General features: G+C 38.4%; 1 protein-coding gene across 7 annotated transcripts in view; it reads right to left on the reverse strand.

Moving 5' to 3' along the window:
• Positions 1-6,408: 6,408 nt before the first annotated feature.
• enah (ENAH actin regulator) overlaps positions 6,409-15,857 on the reverse strand; it is a 398,339-nt gene continuing 388,890 nt past the window's right edge. For all 7 annotated transcript variants that reach the window (XM_043687390.1, XM_043687387.1, XM_043687385.1 and 4 more), the window contains 2 exons: positions 15,266-15,323; positions 6,409-10,569 (listed from right to left, as the gene is read on the reverse strand). In XM_043687390.1, coding sequence (XP_043543325.1) covers positions 10,532-10,569; positions 15,266-15,323 — 96 coding nt within the window. In that variant the 3' untranslated portion in view covers positions 6,409-10,531. The remainder of the gene's footprint in view (positions 10,570-15,265; positions 15,324-15,857) is intronic.

A 15,857-nucleotide genomic window follows, 5' to 3' on the forward strand; every position in this document is an offset into this window, starting at 1 on the left:
GCTAGTGCTTCCAAATAAACCTGTTGGACTACACCCTGGTGCTGTGTGATTTTTTAACTTTGTACACCCCAGTCCAACACTGGCAACTCCAAATAATAACTCCTGTGCCTGAGTGCTTCCTTCCACTTCACCTGACAAAGGATCAGTACTCCAAAAGTTTGTGATTTTAAATAAACCTGTTGACCTCTAATCTCGTGTTTTGTGACTTCTGACTTTGTTTATCACAGTCCAACATCAGCACCTCCACATCTTTTAAGATTCTATAGACTCTGGAATAGCTCCTATGGATTGTTGGGTAACTCATATAACAGGGTGGGAATTACAGACCAATTATCCTGACATCGGTAGTGGGTAAAATGCTAGAATCCATTATAAAATAATTAATACCTGAGCATTTGGAAAACAATGGCAAGATTAGGTAGAGTCAGCATGGATCTACAAAAGGGATATCATGCTTGACACATCTACTGGAATTCTTCAAGTTGAGTAGAGTTGATGAGGAGAGCCATTGGATGTGGTTTGTCTGGATTTTGAGGGTTTTTGAAAAGTCCCACATTAGATATTAGTGTATATAATTAAAGTACATGAAAATTAGCATAATGTATTGAATTGGATAGAAAACTGGTTGGCAAACAGGAATAAATGAGTCTTTATCTGAATAGTAAGCAGTGACAAGGGGGATACTGCAGGGATCAATGCTAGGACCCCAGCTATTCACAATCTATATTAAGGATGTTGAATGAGGGATTATATATATTGTCTCCAAATTTGCAGATGACATAAAGCTATGTAGGAGGGTGAGCTGTGAGGAGCTTACAGAGATGCTTCAGCATGATTTTGACAAGCTGAATGAGCAACACGGGGTGAATACAGGAAGGATGTTCCCAATGATGGGGGAGTCCACAACCAAGGGTCACCGTTGAAGCACTGTAAACCATTTAGGACCAAGGTCAGAAGAAATTTCTTCACCCAGAGTAGTGAGCCTGTAGAATTCTCTGCCATAGAAAGCAGTCAAAGCCAAAATATAAATTGATTTCAAGAAGAAATTGGATATAGGACTTGGGACTAAAAGGATTAAAGGAAATGCTGAAAAAGTGGTGTGATTGAGTTGGATGATATGTCATGATCATGTTGAATAGCTTACTCCTGCTCCTATTTTCTAGATACTTTATATGTTTCTATGACTGCCCCCTTTCTATTCCTTAGCTCCACCAATGAAGTCATACTTGAAGATTTTTCCAAGATATCACACTTCCTTACTTCAGTAACTGACTCCTTAATTAATAATGCAACACCACTCCCTATTTTACATCCTCCCCTGAAGATCCTATATTGCGGATTGTTGGTTTTCCAATTTTGCTCCTTTCCTCAACCATTTATTTGTGATGGTAACATTACAATTCTGTCAGAATGTCAGCTCTTACCCTTAGTTTATCCATCTTACCTATAATATTCCTCGCATTAAGATGTAGATGCCATTCAACTTCACCATACTCCCTTGAATCTCAAAATGCTTGAACTCTGTGCCTTGGTTACTTTACTATGCTGTGTCCCTTTGTACTAATGCAGTAGTTCAAAACTCTTCCATTTAGATTTGCATTAATGACTTGTGTCAAACAACCGACTGCATATAAATTTGTTGATGATGCAAAGATAGGTAGAAACGCAAATTGTAAGAAGGTTTAAAGAGTCCAAAAAGGGATACATAAAGATATTCTGTGGTCAATTATTTTTCAGATGGGAGTATAGAACATAGAACAATACAGTGCAGAACCCTCGATGTTGCGCCGACCTGTGAACTATTCTCAGCTCGTCCCCCTACACTATCACAAATTCATCCATGTGCTTATCTAAGGATTGTTTAAATCTGCCTAATGTGGCTGAGTTGACTACATTAACAGGTAGGGCATTCCATGCCCTTACCACTCTGCTTCAAGAACCTGCCTCTGACATCTGTCTTAAATCTATCACCCCTCAATTTGTAGTTATGCCCTCTCGTACAAGCTGATGTCAACATCCTAGGAAAAAGTCTTTCACTGTCTACCCTATCTAATCCTCTGATCATCTTGAATGTCTCTATCAAATCCCCCCTTAGCCTTCTTCTTTCCAATGAGAACAGACCCAAGTCTCTCAGCCTTTCCTCATAAGACCTTCCCTCCAGACCAGGCAACATCCTGGTAAATCTCCTTTGCACCTTTTCTAATGCTTCCATATCCGTCCTGTAATGAGGCGACCAGAACTGTGCACAATATTCCAAGTATGGCCGCACCAGCGTTTTGTATAGTTGTAGGATGATATTGCGGTTCCGGAACTCAATCCCTCTACTAATGAAACCTAACACACCATATGCCTTCTTAACAGCACTATCCACCTGGGTGGCAACTTCCAGAGATCTGTGCACATGGACTCTGCACATCCACACTACCAAGAATCTTTCCATTGACCCAGTACTCTGCCTTCCTGTTATTCTTCCCAAAGTGCATCACCTCACATTTAGCTGCATTGAACTCCATAAATGAGATGGAGTATGAGATAATGAAGTTGTCCACTTTGGTTTAAATAGTTGAAAACAGAATATTATTTAAATAGAAGAGAATGCAGATATAGAGGGGTCTGGGTTATCTTGTACATGAATCACAAAATGTATGATTGTATAACAAGTATTTTGGAAGGTAAATTTTTAAAAAGCAGGGGATTTTTCATTGTCAATTAGCTTTCAACCAAGAGTATCAAAATAAATAAATTTATCTTGTATAATGTTCTGAGATTTTGATACAACATTTGCATCAAATTGGGCAGCATGATGGCTAGCACTGTTTCCTCACAGTGCTAGGGACTGGGTTTGATTCCAGTCTTGAGTAACTGTGTGGAACCTGCATGTTTTCCGTGTGTGTGGGTGCTACAGTTTCCTGCTCCAATCCAATGATGTGCAAGTTAGGCGCACTGGCCATGCTAAATGGCCCCGTAGTGTCAGGGTTGCATAGCCACAGTAAATGTAGGTTTATGGGGATTGGAGGAGGGGAGTAAAGAAGGTGGGTGACTGGGTGGAAAGCTATTTGGAGGGTCAGTGCAGACTTGGTGGCCACATTACCTCTACCTGCATGGTAGGGATTTTTTGATTTATTTGCCGAAGAACTGAATTTTATTTTATTTACAAGGAGCTTTCACTTTTCATTGAATTCCACTGTCAATTTGTAACAACTTCACACGACTTGATTTCAACAATGAACTTTGCAGGAACTCTGCTTATATATTTAATGGTGCAACATATTAACACAAAGTCCATAAGATCTAATATTGATTTTATTCCATTCACTCAAAAATTAGCATGTAAGAAATTTTAAAATGTAACACAAGAAAACACAATAGCAACAAATTGTCAATCACTGATTTTGAAGCATGAAAATTGAACAAATTCATTAACAAAATTCATTTCATCAAAAAAGGAAAATAAATTCTTATGTTCTTCTGATATGACAGTTATTGGCAACTGAAAACAATAAAGATAGTCTCAAACAGAACCCAGGAGATGAAGAATAAGTCAATATCCAGAGACATGCTGGAGTCAGAAAGCTTGTTCACACTACGTAATAGGAAGTAGTTGAATCAAAATAATTCGCTCTCCATCTTGTAAACATACGAGGACCAAGACATAGTTCTGCTTTATAGATGTACCTTGTGGGTACTTTCATTAGGTTCTTCTTTACCAAGAGTAATTTTAAGAAGATAGAGCTGTACCTCAACTTTCACGTAAAGTCTGGCAACAGCAACACTGCCCAAGGAGATTGGAATGAGTCAGCTTGGGTCTGCGTCAATCATACAGTTGGTTGCTGATAACATCCACATGTAACTGTTATTACTTAAGTGGAACATTTAATTGAAGGTGAGATTCTGTAATATCCATCATAAAGCTAAAGGATATATGTTGAAGGATTTTCTCATCTCAATGGTAACCTGTATTTATGGGCGTATAGTATTAAAAATAACTGGCATTCACCTGCACAACACCGAAATGCAAATAGCCAACATATAAAGCACAAAACATGTTGATACAAACTGCTCAGCATGATGAAAGGACTGAAGCCATGTTCCAGCCTAAGCACTTTACTCTTAATACAGATATTCATTTCAATTCATTAGAAGAGATAGATTGAGAAGAATATCATTTTCAAATCACACACTGGCTTCCACATACTGTTTAAATTGTGGGGTTGATCTTAAAAACTTCCTAAATATCATACTAATTTATTATGATTTGGAGATACCGGTGTTGGACTGGGGTGTACAAAGTTAAAAATCACACAACATCACACAAATCCTGGTGTTGTGTGATTTTTAATATTAATTTATTGTGGGATATACCAATTCTCATTTGTTATTTCATGACAACACTGAGGCTAGGAAAATTTTTGAAGCTTTTTTGAAATGCACTTCTATTAAGAAATAAATATCAACCTTCTATTCTGCTACTGTATAGGACTTGTGATGAAAAGTATAACTATGACCATTTTAATTATCTTTTGCAGAGCTGGACACACACACACACACACACACACAAACACAAGCTGAATTTAGAAGTTTTATTTCTGTATGTTATGTGGAAATAATTGTACATACTGCTGAAATTTTATTGGAACATTTTGCATATTTATTTTTTAAAAACTTTCATGAAACTAGCACAATCAAAATACTAATAAGGTGGACCTTTATAAGTTGAGTAGCTGGCAACATTCCTCGAGGCTTATGTAATCAAGATGCACTTTTAGAACAGAGGCAGATATAATATGTTAAATCAACAACATTCTTCAAACTAGTAAAAACCAATTCATATCACTCCAACAAAAAGTCACAAATTCTGTCCAAGTGTTCTCAGTAAACTCCGTAGAGAGTGTGAAACTCAGACTATTGAACTCTGCATTGATCAGGGCCAAGTTAATCCCCCTTATGTCAAAATAAGGCCGAGTTTGAACAAGTATCAACTTTTCAAACAATATTCAACTACCAAGATATTCTGTAATTTCTATTTGGTAATATTTTCTACTCCAACTTACCTACAATTTACTATGTGCATCTCTATACAGGTAAACATTTGATTTTCATGTACAGATTTTAGATGCAGTTTCACTATAGAAACGTTATTCTGATTTTTGGCAGATCTGAAGTGCACTTTTTATAAGCTTGTCATCAAATAATGGCAAAGGGCAAAATGAAATTAACTGCTGACTGATAGTATTATATTCCCACTGAAATAGTACGGAGGGAGACAGCTTGACTAACATTGAACAGAAGTTGGAAATATTCCAATTCAAATGATCCCAAATTCATTTGCAAGAGATAACTTTGTACTAATAGTGTGGCAGAACACAGAAGACATAAAACTGTGGCATCATTTTTATTCATTCATGGGAATGACAGTGTCACGGGCGAGACCAGCATGTACTGCCCATCTCTAATTGCCCAGGCAGCAGTTATGAGTCAACCACATTGCTCTGGATCTGGAGTCACATGTAGGTCAGACCAGGTACAGATGGCAGTTTCTTTCCCTAAAGGGCATGAGTGAATCAGGTGAATTTTTCTGATTATTGACAATTGATCATCATTAACTCTTAATTCCAATTTATTTTCATCTAAATTCAACCATCTGCCATGGCAGGATTCAAACCTGTTTCCCCAAAACATTACCTTGGTTTCTGAATGAACAGTCCATCAAAACACCTCTAGACCACTGACTCCCCACTAACGATGCCAATCACACTAAGCTTTTTGAGAAACCTCTGTCTCCAGTTGTTTCAATGTCAGATACATCTAATATAGTAAAAGAAAAATGCAGAAAGGAGAGCAGCAGCCCACAATCCCAGACAGTTGCAACTTCTTTGAGGTTTACAACAGTGCAGGACAATCTTGTGTTCAGACTTTAGAATATACCACCAGAGTGAACACAAAAGAACACTGCTCAAGTGCAATTTGAACACGAAGATTTATTTGATGAAAAAGCCTATATTTTCCTGGTAACTGAGGTGCATGACACTTTCACTATCCCCCTGCCTTCAGCAAAAAAATTACATTTTATATGCTTCTTTTCTTCAGCAATACTTCATTTGAATTAATGGGGAAAAGTAGTTGTAGAAATAAGTCAGAGTAATACAGTACAGAAGAGTCCCTTTGGCCCATTGAGCCTGCACTGACCTTCTACACTCATTCCACTTTCCAGCATTTGGCCCACAGCCTTGAATGTTATGACATTTCAAGTAGATAAAAACAATGACTGCAGATGCTGGAAACCAGATTCTGGATTAGTGGTGCTGGAAGAGCACAGCAGTTCAGGCAGCATCCAAGGAGCAGCGAAATCGACGTTTCGGGCAAAAGCCCTTCATCAGGGCTTTTGCCTGAAACGTCGATTTCGCTGCTCCTTGGATGCTGCCTGAACTGCTGTGCTCTTCCAGCACCACTAATCCAGAATGACATTTCAAGTGCTCATTCACATACTTTTTCAAGGTGGTGGAGGTTCCTCCCTCTACCAGGCAATGCAATCTAGATTCCCACCACCTTCTGGGCAAAAAGGAGTTATCCCCAAATTGCCTCTAAACATCTTCCCCATCAGCTTAAAATTATGCCTTGTTAATGACCCTTCAACCAAGGGAAGCAATTGTTTTCTATTCACCCAGTCCATGCTCCTCACAATTTTATACATTTCAATCAGGTCCTCTCTCAGCCTTCTGTGCCCTAAAGAAAACAACTTGAGCTTATCCAGCCCTTCTTCATAGCTAAATTAGACTTAAAAACTTTTCAATTTTTGATAAGGCCACTCAAACACTGGTTGTACAATTTTGTCCACATTCACCATGAGATGTTTAAAAAATTGAAATTTGAACACTTTTCCTGAAGGATTCACCGACTCTCAAAATAAAGAGTATTAAAAAAATCCTAAATCGAAGGACAAAAGTCCTGAGGCATAAAAAATGGGAAAAATATGTACTTTTATCAGCAGTCAATGTTCTGATTCTAGCCATTTCTCAACTGTTATTATTGATACATGAACAGGAGATCCAAGGAAATTAAATGTAAACCATTAAAATTCGTAGCTTGACTGTGTGGCATGTTAATTTGAAACATTTATGTCCAGTAATAAAATAAGGCCTGGATAACAGTGAATTCCTTAGTATACCATTCTCATATCCTTTAAGGTCAATACAAACCTGATCAAGCAGAGTATTTCTCCAAATAATTGTACATTTATCAGGGTCTAGTTGACTAAAAATGTTGAGACCAAGATATGGAAGGAGACAGATGCAAAAGTATAATGAACCATCACAAATTATTTCAGCCATTCAGAATAATGTTTTTTTTAAATTTCACCCCAATATGAAGTGGAATTATTTTTATTTCTATACTGATAGGTGCATTAGTTAAGATACAGTGGTCCTCTGAATAGCTGCACTAATAATTAAATAAATGACTTAATTTCTGCTGACTCATAGGAAAAGCAAATTTATTTCCTTAAATATTGACTTGAAAGTACATCTGAGATAGCTGTGATTAAAATGGCTGTGTGGACCTTGATGGGCTAAATCACCTGCCTCCACACTAGGGATTCTATGTGCCAGAATCTTGATTCTTGCTTCTAGCAGTACTGGATGAAAACTTCAAACTTCAATATTTTTTTCACAAGCAGCTAAGACTAGATAGCTTAGCAGTGTGGAATTACCCAGTATTTCCCATGCTATTTTTAACTGATAGAATAAATTTTGCCCATCATTTGGTGAAGAAGTTGGTTTAAGCTCTAAGCACTGGCTGATGTAACACATGGAAACTCCTATAGACCAGTTGCCCTGGTGTTAGAATATAGGACTGTGGTCAAGATCCTCTTCTGCACAATCATCACTGGTCCCTATTGTGGTCAGATAATATGCAGAAGTCAATCACCTCTTTTGAGATTTAGGAAAGAATAAATTATGTAAGGAAGATGACTATCCACAACATTACCAATGCCCTTCCCCTTGATATTCTTCTGAATCTATTGGTCTGAATACCTGGAGATAAATCAAGGAAAAGAATCAATGAACATTTCAAAAAGGGAAAAATCTCACCTTATAAAAAAAGTTAAATGTTTCTTAATCTAAAAAAAACAGTGCTTGTGACTATTTTATTCTAGAGTATGCTTTTACATATCTGAATATCATAGTGAAAAATGCTTCGAAATTAAGTAGTTAATGATCATCCTGGCAATCAAACCAGCCATTTCATTATCTTTTACACAAGTTTAATTTTCTAGAACTTTCATGAGATCCCATGAGTTCATTATAATCTAGACAACAAGGATACAACTACACTTACCCACCATTCAACAGGTGACTAGGATTGGGAGCTACCCTGGCAACTATTATATATACTTCAATGATCAAGGACCACAAGATATGAACTGAAGATTTGATAAACTTTCTAATGCTGTTTATGCAAATTTGTTATTGAAATTATTTGACTTTTTTTAAAATTGAAAGTTGCTAAAGCACATAGACAATTTTAATCGAAAGCTTTTGGGTTAACACTGTAGTTGACACTGGATTTCAATTTGGGACATGCTAAAAAAACCCAGCAATCTCACTGGAGACTTTTAAAAAATATATTAAGCACCCTGTTCACGATTCACACAGCGGGCAAGGAAAAGGAATTTTATTCTGACATCTATGAAAGTCCCTGAAGCAATGCTGCATATGAAGCAGTATTCTCACCTTTAAACAAAACAAAATCTGGTTCTCGAAACAGCCATGTGGCACGTAAGTGATGGGTGATTATTAGAGATGAGTAACGCTGGAAGCAAGACAAGCCATTAGTAACTGTCTGCAGCAGAAAGATAGTCAGTTTCCAGAAGTTACTAAATGTAAAGGACTTGAAATTCAAGAATCCTGCTTCACTGCCACTATGCTGTCCAGTTGGTGCTATCCCAAACAACAGGGACTAATCCAAGTTAAACAGTTGGAGTTGGTGGCCTGTTTCTGGAGAGGATACCACTTCAAAGAATGATTTGAATATCACAGCACTGCCCTGTCAGTCCAACTATGAAAACTGGAGGCCCATGTCAGGCTAAAATCTGAAGTTTAAAAAAGCCAGGCTACATTAAAAAATTTTTTCAAGACCAAGTAACAAACCAATTGTTCATGTTTAATATGCACAGCTTTAGCTAGGTCTCCTGTGGAACCGGACTTCTTCAGTAGCCCAGAAAAGAAAGCAAACATACCCCAAAGCTACCTGTGGATATGATAGATGGGGATTTTGGTGGAAATCCCAGAGGCATGTCATCAAACCCACGCGCTACACAGGGTCTCTAGACTGCTGGATAAAATACCCAGTGGAAAACAAAATGTTCCATCTTAGCAGCAAATTACTTTGTGAGGAGGACATTTTTGAATTTACAGCCACAAATGAGACTAAGGACTCTACCCAATGATTAGGAATTAAGAGGTCTCTATAATTGTACCCTTAATAGTTCAACATCCTTTTGTGTCCACTTGTGGATCACATCTGCTTGTAAACAAACAAGATGTTAGAAAGTGGTTCTTTTCTATTAGCCAAAAGTACTTTATGAAAACTGAAAAACTTAATGTGTGCAGAAATGCACAAGGTATATTAGAATATACAGATGTGAGCCACATGAGAACATTGTGTCAGATTGCTCAGCTCCATTCTCACCCCACTCTCTCCATGAAAAAAGGCAACTAGACGGAAAATTAACATGACTGACTATTGCTCAGATAGAATGGGATAAAATACCAGTTTACAGACAATTTTGATCTATAAAAAGAATTACATCTCAACATGCGCAGTCAGGGAAAAATGATTACAGACAGTACACTGATTAACGTACATTACTGATTAGATTAACAGACAAGTCTTTGATTTGGTAAAGCATTATCACAATAATAAACTAAGGAAGGCATCTCTGTATCCTTAAACCCTGTGAACTGCCACTGCTTTGAATATTAAAAGAAAATCCCAGGACACCTTCACTACAGAGCACATACCATTCTGCCAGGCTTTTATACTCAATGCATCTTCCTATATTTATAAACTTTTCCATTCCAATTCAGGCAGGACTACACTCTTGGGAAAAGTATAGCACTAACTGCTCTATAGTTAGATGTCTCTAAGATTTGTGCTCAAATTATAAGCCACCTCCTAGAGGAAAAAACAAAAAGAAACACAATTGTTGTGCAAATTTTTTCTTTCAATTTATGTGACTTCTCAGCACACCGTGATTAGATTTTGACTGACTTAAGAAATTTGCATAATTTTACAGTAAGAAGACTCTCTTCCTCTGAGAAAAAAGTCAGAAAAAGCGGCAAGCAGTGAGGGGGAAAAATAAAGAAAAGCACAACGGTGTGATGAGGCTGCCTGCAAAATCTCCAACTGCAGAACGTGGGAGAGCTCTTCCCTCCCATTTTTTTGCTGGATGTCTTGTCATTTTCTCATCACCCTCTCACTGTCATTTGTCATCAATTCTTAATAAAAGGGTCAATTCCACTTGACACGTTGTCTATGCATTGTTGGATTTACTCAGTTCCTGTCTGATTGCTGTGGAATAAGAAGAAGTGCATTAGTACAACCTTATCCATTTCAACCTAAAACTGGGCTTATAAATGCCTTTACATATTGTTTTGATTTTCACCTGAGTAAGATCATCCTCCTTGGAAGTTATTTACTTGCTGTATCTTTAACATTGTACTACGCTAAACATTAAGGGTGTTATATAAATGTATGTAGTTGATCTGAAACAGAGCTTCCCAAACTATTTTATAAAGTGACCCCATTGTAATACTTGAAAATTAATGTGACCCCAGATGCCAACAAAAATAAGAATTCACATATTATACAACAATATATAGTATAAATAGAAAACTGTGTTTTTAAAAGACTTTGTATAAAATTGATAATTTTCGTACCCACCTAGGTTTCGGCTGACCTGAGGATGGTAAGCAATGAGTAGGAGGGAATGTGAGGTGTTGATAATTTATGAGTTCGTAAGATGACTTTTTGGTCAGTCAATAACATTAATCTAGTCATTCTGCTGCAGCTGGAATTGAAGAATTATTAAAGGAAGATTGATCCCATAGACATTAAATTCTCTATTTCTAGGGGGTTCTATAAAATTAAAACTTAGAGCTCAGATCTCCAAATAATAATGCATAGATTTGCATCAGTTTATCTCATGGGACATTGTAAATTGTGTATACTTCCAATACTACCTCCACCAATTCACCTCTACGGTATAAGACTGTTTATGAGACAAAGTCAAAAATCACACAACACCAGGTTCATTTGAAAGAACGAGCTTTTGGAGCAGAGCTCCTTCATCAGCTAGTCGTGGAGTATAATTTATAAATTCTGTGTCCTACGATCTTATATTCCACAACCATCTGATGAAGGAGTAACGCTCCAAAAACTAGTACTTCCAAATAAACCTATCGGACTATAACCTGGTATTGTGTGATTTTTAACTTCGCACACCCCAGTCCAATGAGTTTACTGTAAAACTGGTGAACTGACTTATTACTTCACAATTCATACATTTTAATATAAAAATTTCTAAGTTAAAAAAAAAATGCCATTACATTACCAAAATACTACCTCAACATTCTCGTGCATGGATTTCCACTCTCTCTTCAAGAGTTCACTGATGCAAGGCTGGATTTTCCCATTTTCAGGCTGTGTTATTTTTAAGGAGTTTCATGGCAGGTGTAGCATTATGGCTCATAATGACATTCGTCTTATTAACTTCCACTCATCACCTTATTAATTATGTAATTGGTATCTTTGGTGTCCTTCCTGTGCCATCGTGCACTAGCAGAGGCAAAATTACCTCCTCTACTGGAACCTTCTGATGTACAAGTTGTTGGCACCATATTTAAAGTCTAGCTGCACACGGCTTCGAATGTGAGTGCTTTTTGGGAAACTGAAACATCTCTCGAAGGGAAGTTGGAACCCTGCTTTCCTAATATGACCTGGGGGTCCTGGTGGACAAGGTGGTCAAAAGATGTGCCATCTTCTACCTGGTGCATTGCCAAAGGAAACTGAGACACCAAGCACAGCTAGCCTGACCACAGATACCAGCCAGAGTCAGTGCTGTGTGCAGGGTCAGATGGAATTCACATCAATGCAGGAAAAAGGTCAATGATCTTCTGTGATCTGCAAGGTTAAATATCCCCACGGTTTTTCTGCGATTTTACACTCACTCTAACTCTGCCACTGCATCTCTCATGTTCATAGACTACCAACCTTATTATTGTGTACAGCATTTAAAAACAACAGTTCTCATCCATCTAAACCTCCACAGCCATTAACCCTTCCTGCCATTTGGTTAAAATGCTATGCTATCCACAGTGGCTGGCAGCTTCCAAGTATAAGCAAAGTGAGTGAGTGCTAAGAAATGAAGATAAGAGCCAATAAAAAACCAAGAACTGAGTTAATGTTTTAAGTCCAGTGACCCTTCTTTACAACTGAGTACAGCTTAGGAAAAGATGGCATTTATGTTGACGAGGAGGAATGAGGGGAAATGGATTGAGCAGATTGGTAGAGAAGGAACCCAGAGAGAGACAGAGGGTAGGCAGACAAAAGGATGGTTGATAGTAAAGCAGGGAAGAAGAGAAGCTAGAAGGTTACCTCAGATTACAACAGGATCTTGACCAGATGGGCCAATGGGCTGAGAACTGGCAGATGGAGTTTAATTCAGATAAATGCGAGGTGCTGCATTTTGGGAAAGCAAATCTTAGCAGGACTTATACTCTTAATGGTAAGGTCCTAACTTGAAAGGGTTCAGAAAAGATTTACAAGGATGTTGCCAGGGTTGGAGGATTTGAGCTACAGGGAGAGGCTGAACAGGCTGGGGCTGTTTCCTCTGGAGCGTCAGAGGCTGAGGGGTGACCTTTTAGACGTATACAAAATTATGAGGGGCATGGATAGGGTAAATAGGCAAAGTCTTTTACCTGGGGTTGGGGATCCAGAACTAGAGGGCATAGGTTTAGAGTGAGAGGGGAAAGATATAAAAGAAACCTACGGGGCAACGTTTTCACACAGAGGGTGGTAAGTGTATGGAATGAGCTACCAGATGGAGTGGTGGAGGCTGGTACAATTGCAACATTTAAAAGGCATTTGGATGGGTATATGAATAGGAAGGGATATGGGTCGGGTGCTGACAGGTGGGACTAGATTGGGTTGGGATATCTGGTCGGCATGGACGGGTTGGATTGAAGGTCTGTTTCCATGCTGTACATCTCTATGACCTAAGTGGTGGAAAATGGATTGGCTGTGCTAAAAGCAATCCATTCCATTTACAGGACTTGGTATGTGGGGTTGGGTGATAGGCATGGAGACACTATTTCGAACCTTGCAGGAGCACTACAACTGGTCTGAGGCAAAAGTGATGGCGTAGAAACAACGAATGTGGTGTGGTGCGCTGTGTTAAAGTGATAGGCAACTGGAAACTCAAGGTCATTGTAGGTGCACTGCCAAGTAGTCATCTAGTCTGTGTTTTGTCTCCCAGCGTCAAGCAGACTACATTGATAGCAACAAAAACAGCAGATTGAATGAAGTGCAGGTAAATCACTGTTTTACCTGGAAGGTACATCTAAGCCTTGAACAGTGTGGAGTGTGGAAGTTCTGGGGGTGAAGGAGGAGTACACAACTAAGGGTACGGTCCCTGGGAAATGCTGACAAGGGAGGGGAGAGGAATAGAAGTCTGGATATGTGGGCCAGAGGCCTGTTTCAGTTTGATTCAATGACTCTATGTGTGTGTGCCTAAAATCCATTAGATACATCCTATGTGGATGCATGAGATTGGTGTGTCCCTGTGTATAAAGCGACCGGGCAGGATTAAATATCAAAGGCACCTGTGTGCCCCAAAGCAAAGTCTTGAAGGGCTGAAGAGGATCCAAGATCAATTACAATAAGGTGGTGCAGCTGGTGCTATGCCAATGGCAATTTTGGTGAACAAAAGTAGAGGAGGATGCTCTTTATGGAATATTCAAGGATATATTGGTAAAGGGGCATTAAAACAGATGAGAATGTGGCGAGTTGCATTTGCCAGATAACCACTTAAGACTTTCAAGTTGTGGAGGTGCCGGTGTTGGACTGGTGTGGACCAAATCAGAAGTCACACAGCACCAGGGTTATAGCAAACTAGAGAAAGTGAGGATTGCAGATGCTGGGGATCAGAGTCGAAAAGTGTAGCACTGGAAAAGCACAGCGGGTCAGGCAGCATTCAAGAAGCAGGAGTGTCAACATTTCAGGCGTAAGACCCATAGTCCAACAGGTTTATTTGAAATCACAGGTTTTTGGAGTGCTGCTCCTGTGTCAGATGGTCAGGTCAAATTGGGAATTATTGCTTTCTAGTTTCCCAGGAAAACAGGGGAGAAAACAGCATATAACCAAGTTGGAGCATTAATGAAATAAGGTCATTCCTGTTCATCAGTAAAATTCTGAATTCACCGTTGAAACTTCAAGGGAAAAATTTGTATATTTTTTCTTGATGTCAAGAATCAGATGTTCTAATTTGCATCATATTTTCTCATGTTGCTCAAGGCCTGGAAAATTCTACTTGTAGTTTTCCATGTCAAACTTAGCAAACAAAGACACTATTTCCCTGACCTTCATACTCTAGTTCATAAGAACCAACTCCTCATCAAAGTGAAGAAACCTGACCCTGCCTGATGTGAAGAAATTACCAAGCTAGTTTCATAGGCAGTTTAAGCAAAGACAGCACTCACCCAGCTGAAAAGGTTGCAGTTCAGACATTTTCTATCAATTCAAAAAGCAAACTCCCTTAAATCTTACCATTTAAAGCTTGTAAAATTGAAATAAAGTATGCAAACTAACAAATGTCACTTTTGTACAAGTAGCATAGTGCTTATAGTACTAACATTACAAACCACAAGCAGAGTTGAGCTATTAAAATGTAAAGTATAAAATTAGTTCAATTAATCTGGCAATATGTAGATTACCACGTTACTATGCCAATGACCAGTGTGGTTGTCATTCATATACGACACCAAGAGAGATCAAAACCTTGCTTGATAACAGTGGATCTGAGAGACTGATACTGTCATGAGAGGGGAGTGGTTTGAGTGTTTGATAACAACAATAGAGGGGAGTGGTCCAAGAGTTTGATATCAGCGCGTGAGGGATGTGTTCTGAGTGTCTGATAACTGCATGAGGTGCGAGCAGGCTGTAAATATTGGCTGAGTTAGTTTAGAAATTACATCATGTCTGTACTCACCATTGATGAGTTCTTCTTTTAGTTTCTGAAGCTCCTTCCTCATTTCTTCCAAGATATCCTATTTTAACAGAAAAATTCCAATGAAGAAAGGTGAAAAAGCAAGTGAAAATAAAAACAGAAAATTTGCATGCAAGAGCTCCATCCAAGGTGTGGAGGTGCTGGTATTGGTCTAGGGTGGACAAAATTAAAAGTCACACAACACCAGGTTACAGTCCAACAGGTTTATTTGAACGTATAAACTTTCAGAGTTCTGCTCCTTCGTCAGGATCATAGGAGTTTATAGTAAAAGATCAAAGTGTCATGCACCTGATGCAATGTATTGAACAAACCTAGATTGTTGTTAAGTCTATAATCACTAGAATGGGTTACAAGTTTTGATTCATTAATACGTACATCCCAGAACTACTTTCAAGTCATATTCCCGAGATAACTTAAGGTTTTATTAAAATAAAAGTTGACATCTCAGTTCAGACAATGCATAAAGCTGTGAGGTTCGAGTCTGTCTGTATTCTAACCTTGAGTCAGAGCAGTTCTATTTCCAAAGCAGGAATTGATAAAATTTCACATGGACTGACTGTGAAATATAAATCTA

This window comes from Chiloscyllium plagiosum, chromosome 3, assembly GCF_004010195.1.
Source record: "Chiloscyllium plagiosum isolate BGI_BamShark_2017 chromosome 3, ASM401019v2, whole genome shotgun sequence".
NCBI classification, from domain to species: Eukaryota; Metazoa; Chordata; class Chondrichthyes; order Orectolobiformes; family Hemiscylliidae; genus Chiloscyllium; species Chiloscyllium plagiosum.